This window comes from Nyctibius grandis, chromosome Z (assembly GCF_013368605.1).
Source record: "Nyctibius grandis isolate bNycGra1 chromosome Z, bNycGra1.pri, whole genome shotgun sequence".
Lineage (NCBI taxonomy): Eukaryota > Metazoa > Chordata > Aves > Nyctibiiformes > Nyctibiidae > Nyctibius > Nyctibius grandis.
Window position 1 is genome coordinate 1,345,641 of NC_090695.1, and position 21,420 is coordinate 1,367,060.

The following is a 21,420-nucleotide window of genomic DNA, read 5'->3' on the forward strand; positions in this document are numbered from 1 at the left end:
CCTGTGGTTTAGATTGTTCTTTTATTGGATCACTTTGTTTTGGCATAGGCATTCGGGGATGAGATAACGATGGTTTTTAGAGTGCTGAGAGAGCACAGACCCCAGCCACTTTCTTCTCCTAGAAAATGCAAAACCACAGGCAACTTTTGAAATCCATCCTCTCACTGACTTAATCTTTCTGCCTTTTCAGTTCCTCTGTTTATATAAACAGATTTCCTTAAAGCAAAGGATTGCAGTGCTGACAGTAAATGTGAAGGGGCTGGGTTTGTGTCTGAGTAATCTGCTGCCTTTGAATCTTAATGCCTCCTTGCTTTGACTTTGGGATAGCTAGAATTACTAGGAAAAACTGGCTTAGCAACAGTAGTCTTGCTAGTCTAGTTTGGGAAAACTCCCATGCCTGGAGTAGGTACAGTGAAATAACAGGATTTCTCAGGCAGAGTATGTCCAATACTGATTTATTTACTTTTGCAATGAGAAGGAAGATTTTTTGAATAACAGGTCTCTGAAACAAGGATATATGGGAGAGTGAATGAAGCTTTTATGGTTGTTAGTCCTTCAGCTTTACTGAGGCTTTCTATATGGTGTTTATTTAAGGGCTTTTATTGCAGAAAATTATAGGCAAGTTTATGTAGAGGACAAGGGAAACACAATTTTTACTTAAATTGTTTGTGTGAGGATGTTAGAGTACAAAACACATGTAGAAGTATAAGATTACAGGAAATCAGAGATCAGGTTTGGTGTTCCTTTTTAGATAACATCAGTTAGCACAGCATAACCACACACTGTGTTTTGACATAGTGTTTCTGACAACATCTAGCAGTTTCCTTATACATTTATGTTGTCAATTGCTCCAAAAAGCCAGACCTTCTGATCACTATAGTGTCATGCTGTTTGGCCGTGCTGACAGTGCAGAGCCAAGGGTTTCTATTCCATATTTCTCAGTAGTTGTCTACAAAATTCAAACTCAGTTACGCATGCAGACTCTTTGAAGGTTGAGATACAGCTGCACACAGCTCTCTGTGATGTGAACACGACATTGGTTGGTCAGTATTCAGTTTTGAATATCTTTGTAGGAGTAAAGGCTCTTGGTGTGGCACCTGAAGCACATGCTGCAGTTCTTATCTTATTCTCCAGAACAGAATATTCTCAATGTATTATGGACAAGCATATAATTATTGATGTGTCTTACAGATGTGGGGTGTTTTGGGGTTTGCTTTTTTTCCCTTCAGAGACTGTCTGAGAAAAGCTTTGTAACAGTTATGGCAATGCTTGCAGATTTTTATCTTTCTGTGTAGTAGGTATGGATGGAAACATATTTGATCATAGGACGGAGAACTTTATGGCAGCCAAAGCTACTTTCTGACTTTCCTATTCTTTATTTTCCAGGCGGCAAACAGTAACAAGCACTCCTTGCTGGATTGAACTTCATCTGAACGGACCTCTACAATGGTTGGACAAAGTATTGACTCAGATGGGCTCCCCTTCAGTACGCTGCTCCAGCATGTCGTAAAACTCCTTCCTCCGTTACCAGTGGGCTAAAAATCGAGTCCAATCAACAGACTTAATATAACAGCTCGTCTGTCGTAGTATTTGTGTGTGGTCCCCATGAACTGTTTACTATCCAAAAAAGTTTTTAAAAAAAAAAAAAAAAATAAAGAAAAACAGCACTTGAGGTCTCATCAATTAAAGCACCTTGTGGATTCTGTTTCCTATACTCTGATACTAGATGAAAATTTAGTGTATAGAAATGCCTTCTTCAGAAAGAAGAAGGGACAGTTCTAAAGACTCTTAATGGTGTTTTTATTGGGTATATAATTGAGTGTCCTAATGGTTTATCAATAACATGAATAGCTAAGTATATGTACAGGTAATGTATCATGATCTCAAATATCACAGTATTGTGCTGTTCTACATTTTAGTTCCCATAAATAGTTGTTTGTTTTTTTTGATTGGGGCAAATCTCTCATAAAATTCCAAGACTCTACTCCTTTATTCTTTTATATTTTTTTATATAAGCAGGTTTTCGAGTTGTCCTAAACATAAAAAGCAGACTTTCCTTGTAGAAAAGCTTAACTTTTTGCTGCCTTCTTAAAGAAAAAGAAAATCCCTCCATTGGAAGGGAAAGAAATGTCTTGAGATGCATCTGTGAAATCTTAAGACACTTTATATGCTTAATGGGGCCTAAAATGAATCCATATTATAAATTCCGAGTATCCATCACACTAGGAGTCTACTTTTCCCTACCCATCCGTGTTGATGCATCTGTTGCCAGCAGTATTGCTGGCACCGATGTAATTTGGGATTTTTTTTTTTTTTGTACCTTGAATGACTGAAATAAGTGTTTTCTCTCATGGAATGAGAATTTACAGTAGCATTGGATACTGGATTAAGTACACAAGATTATTGGCTTACCCCTTACATCTGTGTTTTTTCACTAAACAGATGTTACTAAAAATCACATCTTTTAGTTTTTGGGGCCAAATACCTTGAAAAATCCTTTCCCGGGGTAAACTAGACTCTCTCGTATAGGTTTTAAATAGATGCAGCTTCTTAACATATTTCAGTAACAGAATTTAAATTTCTGATCTGAGTGGCTTTGTATAGCTTACTTACATACCAGATCATACGCATTCATTATGTCATAACGGGCCTTGTTATTAAAAGTAGTTGCTTCTGCAAAACCTCTAGGATAGTGGTTGCTGAGGTATGACCAGCGAAGGAGGACTTTTAGGTTCTTCGTGACAGTGCATGTTATTGTGAACCCTTGGACACTACAGCTGCACCATATTAAAAAATATTCTGAAATATATTCTACAAATAAGTCTGGGTTGGGGAAGGGTTGGGAAACTGTATAGAAGGGTTATTCTGACTTGAAAAATATACATCTTACTAACAATCTTGTGATCTAGCTGTCTGTCATTCTTTTGTTATTGTGGCAGTAGCAGGATTGCCTTTGTCTGTTTTTTCCCATTGTTTCATCCATTACACTAGTACTGTACTTTGTAAGTACAGCTAGTGATAACTTAGCTTTGAGAACAAAAATGTGGCCAGTGTTACAGCTTTTTAATCAGTTGACTGAATTGATGATAGTGATGGATATTTTTATGCCATAATGACTAGGGCATAGAAGCAATACCAAAAATCAAGCCTTGAAAAAGTGGGCCAGACACCTTTAAAAAAAATTGGCAAAGCAGTTACCAGTTTGTGCTAGTTTTACCAGTAGACTAATGTATTGGTAGAACTTGTGAACCTAAGAAATAAGCTTCATGCGTGTTGCATTTGCCTAATATGTGAATACACTAATAAAAGTTCTAATTCTCATGATGGTTGGTTTTTTTTTATTGATTGCTGTGTACATTTTCTGTTGAAGGTTAGGAATCATTCTGACCCACCCAAATAAATGGCAGAAGTGTTCTGCACATTGTGACTGGAAAGGAATAGTTTAGATATTAAAATTGCTTCTTATACAGCTATCGTGGAGGTTCTGGGTCTATGTCTGTTTAATGATACAGGCTTCTACTCCAGATAGAGTTTATTAAAGCAATTACTTTTCTCTTCCACAATCAAATTACATCCTGCTAGCCCAGATGTTTACTTTCACCTGTGAAACAGTTAGATAAGCATGACTTGCCTGGGTAAAAGACTCCATGGCGTTTATGAGCAGGTTGCAGCTTGAATCAGTTGGGTGACCTCATTCTGTAGTCTCCTTGCTGTGGATTTCTGTGTGTGTTCTTTCAGTTACGGCGATATTACTCGCTTTGCCTTGAACATGGTAGTAACTTTGACTGTACCCTTTTTTGGTGTGCATTTCCAAGTAGCGTACAAGGACACTGCAGACGTTATCTGTGGACCTGTGGTGCTGCCTGTGTGCAAGGCCATCTCAGTCTGTGTAGGAGTCACTTTTTTTGGCTTCTGTTAGTACCACTAAAATGTTCTCTCCTGCCATGGCTGTTTCAGCCACGGCTTAGTGGAACAAGGGAACTTACCTGCATTCAAAATGTTTGCCTGCCTGTATTTCGTTTAAACGCCTTTGGCAGTTCTTGAGTAACTTTAACCTACCCCTGCTTCTTAATCCAGTGCCTTTCTGACTTATCCCACTGCTGTTCTGCTCTTCCTCAAAATATGACCAGTGCCTGGTTAAGCATCTTAATGTGGAATGCCTGTGGTACGTAAGGAATGTGACTTCATCCCTCTTCTCTTCTGCCAGTCAAAGTACCGATGTCCAAAGTACAAGTGAAAAGTGAATTATTTTTTTTTCAGTGCAGCTGTGTTCTTAAATAAAATAATTACCGAGCAGGGGGTACTTAACTGGAGACACCTTTAAGTATGGGTAGCCAGCTGCTTATCTGTACCATGAAGCTGGAAAAACTGTGTATGTAACTGTTGCCTTAAGTTTGGACTGGGATTTTGTGTGCCTGGGTTCTGATCTCCCTCTTGTCACTAGCCCTGTCTGAGCTTGGTTTTCATAGTACTGCCAAAGCCAAGTAATCAGAAATGAGGTAGTTGATGTAAACACACAAGCCTAAAAACTGGTTTTGCGTTGCCTTTTAGCAGCATGGGTGCACTGAGCTGACATTGCAGAACCCTTCCCACTCCAAAGAAAAATCCAGTTTCATTTAGAAGTTGTTCCAGGGTTGAGGCTTCGAGAACAATGTCAAATGCCTGGACTCTTGCACCTTTAAACCGTGAGAATTGATAGTAGATCATCGGCTGTATGTCTTTCACCCTTCCTTTTGTGCATGTTTCCTATCTAGGTGGTAAGCTTTCTGCAACAGGGATGCTGTTATTTGAGCGTCTTGCACGAAGTCCTTTGGCTTCCAGGTGTCGTTATACAAATCTAGAACATGGTGAGAGCTGTGGTGTTTTCTTGTTCCTGTTCAGGATGTTGTGCTTAATCAGAACTTAACCTCCTTGAGACTGCAGGCAAGCGGTGTAAATAGTTTAACTTCAGGCTCCTTGTATAGGTCAGCAAGGAGAGGTAAAGTCTGAATTTGGGGCTCTGAATTGCTCTCTGGTAGCGAACCTAGGCTGTTGGCTGAAGTGCCTGCTTTAAATGCATTAAGTAAGTATGAACATCTGCCTTAAAAGGTTCTTGGGTGCTATCAAAGTAATCAGCTTAGATGTTTAGTAATAACAGCTTTAAACTAATTTACACAGTAAAAACTAGAAATCACAACTACCGTACTTCACTGAGCTTTTTATTTTCATGTGTCCAACCTGACTTTTCATCTTGGAAGTGGGAGGGTGTGAAGTTTGGGGGTTTGATAATCATCTGCAGCTCAAAATTGTTGGCACGGTGAACTGTGTTTTGTTTTAACCTTCAAACTTGTCATTCTTCGTTGTGGTTACAGCTTTTTTTAGCATTGCAAACTGAGATTTTACTGCAGCTGGGTTTTGAGTTAAAATATTGTGAAATACAGGATTTCACTATACTCCACCCACACAGTGTTTTACTTGAGTACGAAGCAGTGTTCCTTTTACCAAAACAAGTTTGACTCTAACCTCATTTTGGGGACGCTGGAGCTTCAATACTAGCTCTGAAGAGTCGGTGAGGTACTGTCTTCATTAGAAGAATTACACATATGGCAAGGAACACACCAGCTGTTTTAGAAAGTGCTTCTAGAAGCACCTGCTCAGGGAATTAAATTGCAGCTGGTCCAAAAATTTATTACTATTAAGAAAATATTAATGAAATGTGTGCTTTTCCTGATCACTTAGGCTTGGCTAGTAAATAACTGTCATAAACTGTATTAAAGGAGGCCATTTAAAAATGTCCTTCGGTCGTGTTGGTCCTCTTACCCATCTCTCTTCTGAAAAAAATTCCTCTAAGGAAGGTCGCTGTTTCTTCTCTTGGGAAAGCACAGTTTGTGGGGTAAGTTTCTAGTACTAGGTTGTCACAGCTGCAAAAACTAGAGTCAGGGCTTCAAAGCTGAGAACAGTCTTTGATGTTACATTAGTAGCTGTTTCATTAACTGTAATCAGGATTAAATCTAGTTAGTTGGCAGAAGAAAAATGAATGACAAATAATGGATATGTAAACATGTCTTGATCCTTTTTCCCCATGTAGAAGGTCTAGTCAGAATGAATTCAGTAAAGCTTGTCCTGTTCGTTTTGGAATAGAATTGAAAGTGGCAATGGACATATATGCTCCAGTCCTAATTTTCTTTTTAATTTGCAACACTGAAAGTTGAAACAAAGCTGCTTGTCACTCTTGATTTTTCTGTTAACAGCATCTAGCTATTTGCTCGTCTAAAGCTGTAGTAATGTATCATAAAAAATTTATATATGCCTCATGAATTAATTGAGCTTATGAGCAATGTGTACCTGAGGCTGCAAATTCCATTTGATTTTAAAACTTATCTTTGCTTTAAAGTCTTAGTTGCCTTTTCCTTTTGAAGTAAAATTCCAAAAACAGCTATTGTGGCACCAAGCATAGAAAATCATTAAATCTAGGTTGCCAGCAGTTGCAGTTTATCTTCAGGTGAAGGGTTGGGTGCTGTCCATCAGTTCTTATTTAATCTTTGAAAGGAGTTGTCTAGGCGGTTGGTCACCTTTGATCAAGGAGTAACGAGACAGGGAGGCTGGAGCCTCAAGCATGCAGCCAGATTACAAGGAAGCTGGAGTAGAGGCAGGTCAAGCTGTAGAGCCATACTCTGGACTAGGGAATTGCAGATTCCCCAGGGTTAATTGTCATATGCTCCAAACCCTTCAGAGATACGAAACAGTGGGACAGGGAGTAGTATTACAGTTAAGCTTAGCTTGCCTAGATGCATGAATTACTTTGAAATAGAACTAATGCATAATAAATTCAGAAACACTTCAGAAGTCCTGTCTCTTCTGTCTTGCATGTCCTCGAAGAGTTCATCTGTAGGATTCATGGAGTGAAGCTGAGAAAAAGATGTGCTTAAGCTGTTGAGATTTGGGTGGAGGTTATTCAGCATGGACTCCTCAGGGCTTTCACAGCTGGGTGTTGGTGTATTTTCTTTTTTCCTGTGGAATCACTGATGGAGCCTGTGGTTTAAAAAAAAAGCCCCAGGCAGCAGAGGCAGGCATCTCAGGAGAGGAGCAAGATTTGATCCTACTGAAGCTCTGAGAAGAGCAAAATTTGTCTTGCCACAAAACAGTGGCAGGCAGGCAGCGCTGAGATTCATGAGCTGGAGGAAATCTGAGTGACGCCATGCAGAGCAGGACTGTGTACTATCGGAGGAGGTGTTAGTTCAGGTACAGGTCCTAGTGAAATTTCCTATGGACCTGAGCCAAGTTGTGCTGTATGTCTGGACTGTGCTTCCTAACATGCATGGTTCCAAAGCTAGCAAAAGCAGATGAAGCTTGGCTCATCTGTGCTGCCAGCGTAGATGGATAAGAGCTCAACAGGGTCCACCTGCAGGTTGAATGAATGTTCCCTACCCAGACTGCTGCCTAGCGGAGAAAGGACTGCAGAATTAGTTGCCGTGTGTTTTTGTGAGCAGTCTGCTGAATAGCAAAGAGCATTGGCTTTGGTAGAGGAGGATCTGGAAATAACTGGATTTGTAGTGGGGAACAAATGAAATTGTCTTTTGGATGAGGACTGTCATGCATCTTGAGCTAAGCAGTCTCAGAAGTATGGGAGGACTGAGGCAGGCTGTGGGTTGGGAAGGGCTGCGGTTTCTCTGGAGAGCATCCACCCTCCAGGCTGGACATACCTAACAGGATCCTGGTTTGCAGAAGAGATGCATATACAGCGCTGAGGTGTACGTTCATACGCCAACATAAACCTTCTTTCCTTTTTCTGTAGTTAAACCTTGTAAATGATAACGTTAATTTAGGAACAATAATCCCCTTCTAGACAAGTACGCTATCTTTTCTTTTACAGCTTCAGAAGTCTGAGAGTCCAATGGGAGGAAAAACCACAGCTATTAGCGACGCTGATGTTAGTACTGATGTGAGGGGAAAATATCTTCATAATGTACTCAGACTTTGAGGTTTGTGGAGTGTATGAAATTAAAATGGGCGAAGAGCCAGGGGTGAGAAATACTGAGGTTTAGTAGAACAGGAAAAGTGGTGGAGTCAAAAAAAAAATAGAGTGGCTGATGCTCAGCTTCAGCAGTGATACATGGTCACAAAAGTACCAGTTATCTGAACGCTCTTGATATGTATCTGCTAGTTAAAGATCATAAAACTCATTTTCCTTTTGTTACGGCACTGGAAGAGTTGTTGGAGCACAGGAGCACGCTTAATGGCAATTGGGCTGAGGGGAGCACAAATGTAGTTTTGCATCTCTGTTATCAAAGCTAAAGCTCAACGTAGTCTCTTGAGGAGCAACATGAGCTCAAGACTGAAGAACTGACACAACTTGTCTTGCAGCCTGGCACTGGATGGAAGAGACTGTTACCTGACTGTGAGGAGAAGCAGTCTTACAAAGAAATAAATAGTAATAAGAAGCCCACAGCCTCTGTGGGAAGAGGTTTGCTGTAGTATCTAAATGAATTTTGGTTCTGGAGAACAGAATTTTGTTTTAATGAGAATGCTTGGGCAATCTTTGGGAGCGTTCAAGTGCTCCTTAGCAAATAGTACATCTCATCCTGCTACGTGTAGATGGTTTATTGTGAGTTTTGGGGAGGGGGGATATTTTTTTTAGGGACTTAGCAGAGTCTGACTTACTGAAACTCTGCAAGACTTGTCTTCTGATTTCATTCTAAAAATGCTTAAATCCAAAGTTAGTGGACTTTTTTGCACGACAAACAGCAGCTGTGCTTGCTGAATGTGGAGAAAACACTGTGTTCTTCTGAGGACCTAAGGAAGAATATTAAAGAGGATTTTTTCCAAAATGCTTATTGGCGAATAGCAGGAAGTCATATTAGAAGGGGGGAGGAAAAACCAGCTTCAAAGTTATCAACTTAAAAAAAGGGGAGAGGCAGGAAAGGGATTAGTGTGCAAGTAACAGTCTAAATATTTTAATTGTTTGGATTGAGAATACTGGGTTGAAACATGCCTGGCTGATGGACCGAAGCCTAGTTGAAGTTAAGGTTGGAAAGGCTTAATTTCAAGTATTTGATCACAAATTTGTATTATATTTTTAGTTTACTGTGTCAACAGACGCTGTTGTTTTGTGTGGTTTTGTTTGGCTGACAAACAGTATGGCAAAGGTGTCCAGTCTCCAGTGAAGACACTTGAAAACAGGTCAACCATTAGTTGAATTATTTTCTTTGATGTAAGAAAGAACTTGGTGCATCTGCGAAGGCAGTTCTGATCTTGGTGCCACCCCAAGGGCACAAACTAAAGCCCAGTAGTCCCATTTCTTGTACCTTTCCTAAGGTACTTTCTCAGAACTTATTTCTGGTCATCCAGTTGAAATCGAGGGGGACTAACGGGAGGCGTTGCTGCTGCTGTAGTAATACCATAATTACATGATAATGGCAATAATTTGTGTGTTCTCTCTGAGCTCTACCTGCTGTCAGTAGAACTGTGGCCAGTTTACACTTGAGCAGATGCTATTTGGAGTCAAACCCCTTGAGTGTTGTATTTGTTAGGGAACCAAAAGGCGACTGTAAAGTGGAGATCTGTTCATACCCAGTGCTTCCCCTGGACGTGCTCTGAGAGGTGAGACACTTATGTGAGCAGAAAGAATGATTTATCGTGACACGGGGAGGATGAGCAGGATTTTGGGAAGTTGAATCTCTGACCTACGGTTAGCAAAGATGCTTCTCCCCCTGCCTTTCCCCAGCCCCCCATGTCTGGTGCTGTCAAAAGATCTGTGTACGTTTAGAAGATCTAATGTGCTGTTAATTAGCACTGCAGTAGGTAACACTGGTCACACTAATTGCTAATGTTAGGACTGTTATGTCCAGCTGGGTGGCTAACAACAAAAAAAAATGAGAGACAGATGGCAGTGGATTAACTGACTTTTTTTTGTCTGTGGTTCAAATGCTGGCTTGAAGAGCTTCAGTCTGCTTGGAGAGGCTGCTGGTAGGCTAAATCTGCTAGGGCCCTGTCGAAAGCCAGCTTAATGAGTTAGCTAGGTATTGAATTGTATTTGTATTTCTTTAATATTAGGCCCAAACATTGAAAAATCTCTAGTTAAGAGAACGTGTAGCTGGATTAAAACAACAGGGGAGCAGGGAGGAACTGGTGGCCTTCTTCCCATGGCGTGGGAGGTTTAAGTGGTGGTTCCAGTTCAACCCAAAATTAGTGTATCAGATGCTAATATTGGTGTGTCTGCAGCCATAGAGCTCTGGCTATGAGACTTTCCCCAGCCGTGACTGAGCTAATTCCAAAACTAGTGATTTCTAAGATGTGCCTTTTGAGGGCTACAGGAGCTAGTCCTCCTCTTATGATATTCTTAAATGTCCTGTGCTCTGGCTGGCATTGATGAAACCTGGCCTTTCACTGGGCAGTCTGGGATCTTCTTTGTATTTTGTGTTCTTGTGGTCAAGGCAGTGTCAACTTGTATCACGAGCCAAGTCCTTTCAAGCCTCTTTCCCACAGAAAAGATCTAATTAAGTGTGAAGATTAAAAAGGGATGAAATACTGATATTGAATATGATAGAGGTAACATAACCATAATTTCAGAAGTTAAAAAAGAAAAGGAGATCTCTTTTCTCAGCCTCCCTCCCTTAAAAGGTTCTTGCATGGGTTGTTTCATACAGCAGAGGCATCAGATTCTCTCAACGCAGGCGTCAAGCCTCCGCAGCTATGGAGGAGTAGGGGGAAAATGATCTGCTAAAAGTTTTTGTGGAGGAGTGCCAAGGGAGGCAGAGTTAGAGTATGATGAACAGTATCTTTGTACAGATGGAAAGCAGATAAGCACAGTCAGTGGGTAGTATTTTATGCCCTTGTTTTGCTGGAGTCCTCAGGTACTTCTTGTGTGTGTGTCAACCCTATGTACCTTCAAATAAGTTTAAACTCTTGGTGAATTTGGTTGCCATTACCTGATGATGCAGCAGCAAAGCCAGCATTAAAACCCACATCTTCCTGCCTTCCAGCCTCTGGCTGGTTTCACTAAGCCACAATATTTTTTTACCAGGGTACCACCGTTGGCAGCCCATAGGTTTGAGTCATGAAAACTTTGATGTGACTTGTATATAACTGCAGAGATGTGTTTTGCTTTGTGTCCCCCTTCCTTTGGCTTGTGGAATTGGTCTGGTTTCAGCCCAATAAGACCCATCAGGGTGGCTCTCTTGTCCTTAGTTAATGAGGCAGTGGTGGAGGTAGTGTGACCGAACTGTAACTCAAGATGGGGCTGGCCTTCTGACCAGCTGAAGTAGGAAAGTATCTTCTTCAAAGAGGCAAAATAATGAGAAACAGGTGTTGATATTTATGAAACTAGTTGTACATCAGTTGACCGACTATTTTTGTTCTTAGTAGTCTTGGAATGTGCAGATGTGGCACTACTACAAGCCACCCTTGCTCGTTGTAAGGGTAAAGCTACTTTGCACAAGGCCTGAGGACCCTCACTGATCTTGATTCCTTATGTAAGACAAGCTCATTTGACCTTGGGCATCAACCCAATGCATGTTTGAAAAGCAATCTGATAAACAATCTCTGCACTTCTCACCTCACAGAGAAGGTGGGTGAGAATGACCAGTGACACATGCTGTTTCATGGCTAGCAAGGGTTTTAAATATAACCTGCTGCTTGTAAGAGTGAAGAAGTTTGAAAGAAAAGCGAATTAGCACCTTGGCTTTAGTGTTGCATTGACAACAACTCAATCCTTTGAAAATTACTACTCTTAAAAAAAAAAAAAAGGGGTACCTTTGTTTACAATACTTTGAGGAACTTAAAAGATCAAGAAAGCCTTTGTTGTACAGTGTTAGGTGGTAGCTTTTTTCCCCACCTACATAAAAGACGCCGCCGAATTTTGTTAGCTTTGGATTTTTTCTTTTTTTTTTTTTGAAGAGCCAGGCACTTCTGACAGAGTTGAGATGTTACATGGAAAGGTGTTGATTACATGGGACTGTTGAATAAAAGCAGACAAGTTGATCCCTTGGTCATCTCTCCAGCTCAGCAACCTCCCTGAGCTTATGTTACCCCACGTGTCTCCAGCTATTTAAAAATTAAATTTTTCTGACAAGTCTTCTACTGAATATTTCTCACTTTGAATTTTCCTTTCCCACCTAACATGAAAATGATCTGACTGTCTCCATAGAGGGCTGGCATTCAGTTCTAAAGTTCCTCCAGCTGTTCTTACATACAGCACAATGACTTCTGTTTGGATGTGAGCATTTCTCTTTCTCAAAGCTGTTGTATGAATTCAGGCCACTTCAAAACCCATTCATGGTTTTCACTCCTCTCCCTACCTTCTAACAACAGGACGGTCTTGTCTTCCAAAAATTCTGTGCTATGTTGTTATTTAACTCTCCAGCCTCATTATCTTACAACCTGAGGAAGCAACCTCTTGATCTGCATCATTGAGAGGTGTCATTTTCCCCTCTCAGGATGGTTTGTGCCAAACCCTAGGTCTCACAAAGCCTAGGGCAGCTAGAATCTGGGAAAAGGCCACAAAAACATGTTTTGAAGACATCCTACAGTGGTTGCAGGTAAGACCTTGTGGTCTCGAGTAGGTGCCAAGCTTGACTGGAATCATGTGTTATTGTGAGAATGGAGTTGGTTAGAGCATCTTGTGACTCCCTAGCAAGGCAACCTTGACTTCACAGGGGCAAGGTTTCCACTATGTTAAACTCGATTCTGCAGCTGACATCCTAGCCAACCACCATGGTCAGATGGTGTCTGTCGCTCTTGGGCACATGGTCTTTGTTCTTCACATGAGGTTTCATATATAAGCTTTGCTTCAGGTGTTCCCAGATGGAGCTCCACTCTCTTTACTCTCCTGCCAGACTTTCCCACAACAACCTGGTCACCATTCGTGCTGTGGCAAGACTCGTTCGGTGGTTGGGAACAAAAGCTTGTTTCTCCCGAGGTTAGTGTTAGCAAACACCATCTTTTCTGGTTGGAGTAGCTCATACAGGCAACTTCAGTAGCCTTGGTATAGTCCTGGTAGACACAGAAATTTCACATTCATGCCCTAAAGCTCTGGGCTGTTTTAAAAGGTGTTCATGCAAAGCTTTCTGGTCTGTCAACCACTGTTTGCTATATCAAAAAGATCACCTTTTCCTCTGTCAGGCAGTCCCGATTTCCCTGTGGGTTTGCTGTAAAGACAACAGGATTTGCTTGTCTCAGCAGTTCCCCTCCTGCTTGTCCTTGAACGCTCTAGGAGATGAATTGAGTGGAGTTTTGCTTTTTTCCCCCCGGGTAGGAGATCTCTTTTGAAATTTTTTCAAGGACATGTGATGTGGGGTTAGCCAAATGTAAATAAACCCAGCCTGCTTATTTCCCATGTGACCGGGAAATGTTGATGCTTCTGCTTTTGAGTAGGTTCGTGCCCGGGGTCTTTCTGAGATGTTTCAGATTGCATGGGTGAAGTCTACTGGAGTTATCTCCTGAGCTTCAGTATTTCTCTGTGAAGGCCTCAAGAAGACAGGATGATGCTCTGTTGATTCTGGTCAGTGAAGCAGTTTGGAGGCAGTCTGCTGAGGTCCCTGAAATCCATCTGGGACAATCCTTGACCTTGTGAGCCAGAGATTTGCCCACTTGATTAATCCCAAATCTAAAATGCTGTTCCTCACAGCTGGGACGTCCTACAGGTCTCCTTGCTTGCTGACTCTTCCTCTGTACTCCTAGAGGTCAGAGATAGGGAAGGGAGGCCGCCTAGGAGCAGCTTTCCCCTCTCTTTGTTACAGCTTCTGACTATTTTGGGATACTCGGTGGAGCCAGCAGCCTAGGGTTCCCCTTTGGCTCTGTTAAGATCGATTTTGTCCCCGTTGCCTGGTTGTGGGTTGGGCATCTGTTTCCTTTCATCCGCAACGGAGGAAACCTGACTCCTCGTGGCTGACACAGCTCAGCTCTCAAGGGAAGAGCGTTCCTTCAGAGTCTACCTGCATTTTCTCTAAGACTGTGTCTAATTCAGCCAAGAGATTAATCTTGTTTCCTTCCCCAAGCCTCACACCTCTAAGGCTCTCTTTTTTTCCCACCCTTCACGTCAGGGAAGTTCTCCCATTTGAAGGTCTTTCTGGTGGGACATTGGCAGCTGTTGCTACAAGGTAGGAATTTGGCAATTCCAAGCAAAGGCGAGGAGGATGTGTTGAGGCTTGCTACCGTATCACTGAGGTGCCTCCACCACCACGCTCAGCTGCCAGGTCCTCTCATTCAGTTTGAAGGAGCTGAGATGCTTCCTTCTCTCACATGCATCATGGGTCATCTTCCGTATCTTCTCCAAGCAGTGTCCCGTCTCTGAAGTCCTGAGGGCAGCTGCGATGTTGAGCTGAGCAGCTTCATGGTTGTGTTTTGGCATGGAGCACTGACCCTCTGCCCTTTGAATTAACGGTGTAGGGAAGTTGCTGGGATTAGGTGGGGATTGTCACTTGAAGATAAGATCTAGTGTGGGTGAAACAACTGTACACAGGGAACGTACATGCTGGTTAGCCTCTTCCCGCCTGCTTGCCTGGAGTCTTCTGGAGTTGTATTTCTGTAGGAGAAAGGAAGATGAAAGAGGTGTGGTGGACCTTCACCCATCCATGCACTGAGTTGTGGGTAGCTCTGATGCTGGTCCAGGTTCTGCAGAAGTCACCGCACCATTTCCACGTCTCCAGAGCCACACTGGGGCTGTTGCAGGGAGACAGCTTGCGGTGCAAACCCTCTGCACGGCCTATGAATAAATCTATAAAATATTACAAAGAACATCATTTTTCTCATGTAATGACATGAGGCAATTCAGCTAAACAGTAACGGAGAGGGGGGAAAACCCAGGAAATAGTTTGTGAAGACTCTTTCAAATTACAAAGCACTAAAGGCCACCCCACACCCCAGGAATTTATGGAAATGATGCACACCAAAAAAACCTCTATAAAAGGGATCTGGGTCATGTTTGGTTATTTTATTATGATTATGGCCAACTATTCCTTGGTATTTAAATCACATTTAATGGGGAGAAAAATTTGTGGTAGCCCCAAGCCATGAAAATTCAAGTTTTTTTTTTTTTTTTTTTTTTTTAAAAAAAGCACACAGCGAAACTTGAAATGAAAAAGTTAATGAAACCCGTATCCTGCAGAGCATTGACACCGAAACTTTATAAACATGAAAGAAAATGCTCCTAATTAAGCTAATAGTCATTGAACGAGAAGGACTTTGTCATCCACTCTGGTATAGTTTGAACCACGCTTTATTTCAGCCAGTTGGGAAGATAATGAGGTTTTTTTATGTCAAATTATATTTTTCGTATGTATTACTTAAAGCAATTAATTCCAGACATCGAAAGGCCAGTTTCTCGGGCACTGCATCGGTTTTATACTAGCTATAAGGATCTGGCCTTCAAAATTTCTAGGGTTTGGGGTTTTTCTTGCACAGGTAAATGTTAATGTAACAGGCAGGGCTTTCATTGCAAGTGGAAGGGTAAATACGTGAAGGTTTCCCAGGAAATATACTACGCTGCGAAATAAAAAGCAAGAAGATGAAACCTTGAAATGCACGGGCATTATCAGCGTAACATCGTAGATGGGAGATGCTGTCAAACATTGCCTAAATGCTAGTTAGGAGAAATAATTTTTAAAATTCTTGTCAGCTGGGACAAAGTTATGTCTAAGCTCCCCGTGGCCTTGAAGAGCCGTAACAGCCCGTGGAGAGACATGCGTGTAGCAGAGTGTATCAAAACACCCCATCTCCGATGGCAGGGAGAGTCAATTAAAGGAACAGGTTTGATCGTAAACCCCCTGGAAAATATGAGGATGTCAAAGCCGGCTGGATAATTAGCATAATTACATCATAGCGAATGCAAAGGAGATCATCTGAAGGGGTATTGTGTTGTGGGAGCTCGGCTTCGACTGGTAGTGCATGTTGAACGACAGACTAATAGACCGCTCCAGGGAACGGAGCAGTAAAATCTTGTTATGAATTTGTTTATCAAGAACACAGAGATAGGAAGGAACAATGATGGCAGTTAACTGGCTGAATTATTGCTTTTTTAACCTTGCTTTCTGCTGATAGTCTTTTGTCAACACCTGAGCATCCTATTTACTTTAGAGGCAGAGGAAAAATAGGAGCTGACAGAGGACTTTCAGGCCACAAGCACTTTGTATGCCCGGAAAGTAGGAGCCAGTTTCTCTGGCTGCTTCTCTCTTTTTCACTCCTATTGCCTTTGCCATGCTCTGCTTGTGGTTCAGCAGATGCGTGTCCTTCAAGAAGTGGTGCTGGCTCCTGCAACATGGCCACTTTCCTACCTCCTCTTTCCACCAAGATGGGAAGAGAAGTGCTTGACGACTCACAGATGATCAAAATCTACTGGGAAAAATTAAGATACCTTCTTCAACATCCCAGTTTCATAGAATCATGGAATGGTTTGGCTTGGAAGTGACCTTGAAGATCATCTAGTTTCAACCCCCCTGCTATGGGCAGGGACACCTTCCACTAGACCAGGTTGCTCCAAGCCCCATCCAACCTGGCCTTGAACACTGCCAGGGAGGGGGCAGCCACAGCTTCTCTGGGCAACCTGGGCCAGTGTCTCACCACCCTCACAGCAAAGAATTTCTTCCTAATATCTAAATTTGCTGCTTTGCATTCTTTCTGCCTAACTTGAAAATGTCTCCTTTGGTTTTTCATTTTGCACATTTGTGCCCACGCTGTTGTGTGTCCAGGCTCTCCCCTCCCGTGGCCTTTTGAACCCACTCAACACTTCAGGTCACGTTTAACAGAGGATACTCAGTCTTGTAGGATCTTCTAGGGCCACTTAGAAGGAAGATCTACACCAGCATCCTGCTGCAAAGTGAGCTTGATATTTCTTTTCTGTTTGTTTCACCAGTGGTGAACCAATGTCTACTGGCCAGCCAGGGAGCAAGCGTGCAGCCTGGCAAGAGGAGATGCAATTGGTGGGTAAAACTCTCTTTGGGGACCTCCTCTGCAATGGAAGGGGTTGAAATGCCATGGAAGATCCGGGAATAAAGCACCAGAGGTGGACGCTCAGAGGTGATGGGGAAGGAGCACATCCAGCTCATTTGGTTCTCTAGCCTCGTGCAGGGCTATACGAGCTGGCGTTGTCATTGTACAAAAATAACACATCGGCCCAGGTTACAGGTGACACTTCACACTGCATCAGCACCAAACATCTTGGCGGATCCCTGGGTCTCAGCAGGATCACGTTGGTTGACCCCTCCATCAAACTATCAACGTTTTTCTGCACAAGCGTGCTACCTATCCAAATTTCTGTACCGAGATAATACTCTGGGCTTTCAGCACCGCTGCCGTGGCATGGAAAATAGTGTTTTACACCTTTTACATTACCTACTACTTTCTGAGGGAATTGCAAAACAATTCCAAAAACCTTTACAAATGCTACAGTTTGAAGCAATTCCCCAAAGTCTTGTGGCACGTCGTGAAGAAGATGCATTTGCGGTATTAAGATAGGGGCGTTCCTTGTCTGGGGCAGCTTTTGGCTGCTGGGTGATTATCTCAGCGAAGCTGTTTGGGAAATCAAGGCGTGTTTTGCTTTCCTTTTTTCCTCTGCCAGCAACTTCCCTTCCAGTGCATTCAGCACCAGAAGATCTGCAGAACGCTGTGGTGCCCTGCTCAACATGAATCCTGCCCTGTGTTGTCTTGGACATCCGTGCTGGAGACCGCTGACTCCTGAACGAGCGTGTGCAGGAAATCTCCTGGCCCTGGGGTCATGCCAAGGTAGGAGCTAGTGCTAAATCCTACCACTGCTTAAAATCTTGCCTCTCCTGGGGTGGGATTTGCAAGGGAGACGCTGGCTAAGGGAAGCAATAAATAATGCCAGTCTCCCAGGTGGGGCTGGATCCAGACCACTGACTTAAAGACAAGACCCAAGAGTGCTGCCTGTTGGGTCTCACCAGCTCTCTGTGGTGTCCAAAATCCCTTTGTTCCTGGGAATGGGGAAAATCTTTCCATGTCTCCATGCTCCCATGGCTTTGCCTGCATGACCAGAGGCCGGGGAATCCACTGCCGCTGCCGGGATGGTTAGATCCAGGGAAAACACACTGGGATTTTACAGCTTTAACCTGAATAAAATCAAACATCCACCTGATGGCAGCAGAGAACGAGGAATGGTGAGATCCTGGGCTGGGTGAGCAGTGGCCAGCCGGGTTGTCCATCCAGTGCCGAACGTGCACCAGGGATTTCTGAAATACGGAGTGTGGTTTGGTGATGTGGCCTTCCCATGGCGAAAGGCGATGTCCCCTGTCCTGGGGAGAGCTCACCAACAGCATCTCTGTGCCCTCCTGGAGAGGAAAAGGCCACACAGGGTTCAGGTACCACTTTTGGGGGTGCCACGGTGCAATGAGCATCCAGAGGTGCCAGGAGGAGAGTGAGAATGAGACGTGGATGGATGTAATGGGGAACTTGGGAGCTTGCCATGGGGCGTTCAAGTGTGAGAGCTCCTGAAGCAAAACTGGGGAGCTATTTTTACAAGGGACAGAAGTACTCAACAGCAGGAGAAGTTTTGGTACTCAAGTGCATCTTGGGGAAAGGGGTGAGACCCACCACTGACCGCAATTTGGAGCGAGCACCTTTCTGCTTAGCACCACTGGCGTTTTCTGTCCGTACCACCAGTATCTCCCCAGGGTTTGCTGGAACAGGCAAGGACACAGGTCTTCCCATGTGCCATGGAGTCAAGGCCATCCATGGCACGTTGCGTTAAAGGAAACCTGGGGTGACTTTCTTGACTGAAACTCTTGTTGAGGAATAACCCCAGTTATTTGATTTTTAACATCTATTTTGCCAAACTGTTTGGGTCACAGGAGGGGGATTTAAGAAAAGCTTTAGGGAATATCTCAAAGGAACACTCAAAGAAAAATAACTCTATTCAAAATATTTTTTTATTTTTGAATTTAATTCTGTTGGGAAAAAAAAATACTTCTAAATGGTCCAGTTGAGAAAAAGTTTGACCCCCAATTTAACTCTTAAACTTATTAATACTTTTTGCTATTATACCCCCTGTTACATTATCTTTTTTAATTGCCAGGGAATGGAAAAATCTGCTGTGCATCTATACTGAGCAGTGTTGTTGCTGGGACCTTGTGGCATATTTGAGACTAAGGGAACAGATATTTTGGCAAGAAGTGAGATGAAGTTACATGAAAAAGGAGGGGCATGGGGGAGCACAGAATTATTATTTTTCTTGCTTAAAATAACTTTTCTCTTGCTCTGTGCAGATCCCACATGCAGAAACGGCATCAAAGCAGCAACGGGGAGGTCGGAGCTTTTTTTAGTATAGGAAAGGTCTCTGGGGCAGGGGCTGCCCCCCAAGCCTGCTCTGCCCAGCCCCTTCCCACCCAACTCCTCACACAATGTGCTGTGATGGTGGCAGTAGGTCTCTAATGGGAATCAGCAGCATCTCCAACAACCTGTTATATATAACACTCATCTATAAGTGCCTTAAACTCTTATATGACTGTGCAGAGGCATAAGGAAGGTGAAAATCACCCACTGGGTGCCACGCTGCTCAGTGGGAAGCCCCTCCTGCCCCTTCCCTCCCCAAATCCCCTTAGGATGTCCCCACCATTGCTATCAGCTCAGGTTACCAGGCAGGAGAGAGGATGCTTTGGGATAGTGCCATGAAAACGGGGTGCCACTTTGACCCAAAGCCCCTTCCAAAACCAACTAGGGGGGTGGAAGCTTGTTGTCACCCTGAAGGCAGATGCTGGAGAATGGATAGAGAGCAGCCCTGAGGAGAAGGACTTGGGGGTGATGGTTGACGAGAAGCTCACCATGAGCCGGCAACGTGCGCTGGCAGCCCAGAAAGCCAACCGTGTCCTGGGCTGCATCCCCAGCAGCGTGGCCAGCAGGGTGAGGGAGGGGATTCTGCCCCTCTGCTCCGCTCTCGGGAGACCCCCCCTGCAGTGCTGCGTCCAGCTCTGGGGCCCCCAACAGAAGAAGGACACGGAGCTGTTGGAGCGAGTCCAGAGGAGGCCACGAAGATGCTCAGAGGGCTGGAGCACCTCTGCTCTGGAGACAGGCTAAGGGAGCTGGGACTGTTCAGCCTGGAGAAGAGAAGGCTCTGGGGAGACCTTCTAGCACCTTCCAGTACCTGAAGGGGCTACAGGAAAGCTGGAGAGGGACTTTTGACAAGGGCATGGAGTGACAGGACGAGGGGGAATGGTTTTAAACTGAAAGAGGGGAGATTTAGATGAGATATTGGGAAGAAATTCTTTGCTGTGAGGGTGGTGAGACACTGGCCCATGTTGCCCAGAGAAGCTGTGTCTGCCCCCTCCCTGGCAGTGTTCAAGGCCAGGTTGGATGGGGCTTGGAGCAACCTGGTCTAGTGGAAGGTGTCCCTGCCCATGGCAGGGGCGTTGGAACTGCATGGTCTTTAAGGTTCCTTCCAACCCAAAACATTCCATGGTTCTTTGTGTCCACACCCTGATGCCTGGGCTTTCCTTCCAGTGCCTTTCAAAGGACCGAAGGAGAAAAACAAGAAAGGCAAAAAACCCTTTGAAAACTATTGCACGCTGGCAGAGCAACACAGATGATGTATGAACTTGAAAAACTCAATTCAGATGGTAATCGCTGCTGTTGTTAGCTTTAAAGAGCTGGCTGGTCTTTGCATGGTTACTGGCCCATTTATCAGGATAACTGGAAAATACTATTTATATCCATATGACCTTTCAGTGACCAAGTAATCAGAGCAACAGCACGTCAATGATTTGGTGTCAGGTGAAAAGCTGCTGACACCAATAGCCCGATGCTCAAGGAACGCGGCAGTGGTGGGCTGGATGGAGGGCAGCCTTGTTTGAAGACCAAGGAAAGCTGAACAAGTTGATTTCAAAGATAACCTCATTCTGCATTCAAAGCAAACCTTTAGCTAATAATATTAAATGCTAACAAAAGGGACTATGGTCAGTTACGAGTAATAAACTATTAATTAGAGCTTTGTAGTAAACGACTCTCGACCTTTGAGCCAAGACAATAAGCAATTGGGGATCCTTTGTTTCTGTGCTCTTGACTTCAGCAGTGTCAAATGTTGGACACAGGTGAGTTATGTTGTTCTCCCCCTTTGGGAAAGGTGATGCCTGGTAATTTGAGGATATTCGGCAACTTAGAAACTAATTAGTTTAAAATTAAATTTTCCACTCTGGCAGACCAAACACAATAAGACAGGTCTTAAGACACAAGAGACCACTTTGGAAAGGAGCAAAGGGTGAATGGGCACATGAAAGAGCTAGCATGCGTTTCAGGTGGATCTGGCCACTCTAATTAGGTGGAACACAAACCTGCTTCTGCAGACCTGAGCTGCTGCCAGCACTCACGGGGTCTCCCAGCCTCAAATGCTGCCAGGGTTGAGGGATTTCCCTGTGGTCCCCCCGATGTCCCCAAATCCTCCTTGTCCACCTCCTTGCCATGGGACGGTCTTTGCTCACCTATATCTTCTGGTTCCTTTTCAAC

General features: G+C 43.6%; 1 protein-coding gene across 7 annotated transcripts in view; it reads left to right on the plus strand.

The window, feature by feature from the left end:
* SMAD2 (SMAD family member 2) overlaps positions 1-3,321 on the plus strand; it is a 51,452-nt gene extending 48,131 nt beyond the window's left edge. For all 7 annotated transcript variants that reach the window (XM_068422404.1, XM_068422411.1, XM_068422409.1 and 4 more), the window contains one exon: positions 1,387-3,321. In XM_068422404.1, the coding sequence (XP_068278505.1) occupies positions 1,387-1,510 (124 nt within the window). In that variant the 3' untranslated portion in view covers positions 1,511-3,321. The remainder of the gene's footprint in view (positions 1-1,386) is intronic.
* Positions 3,322-21,420: the final 18,099 nt, after the last annotated feature.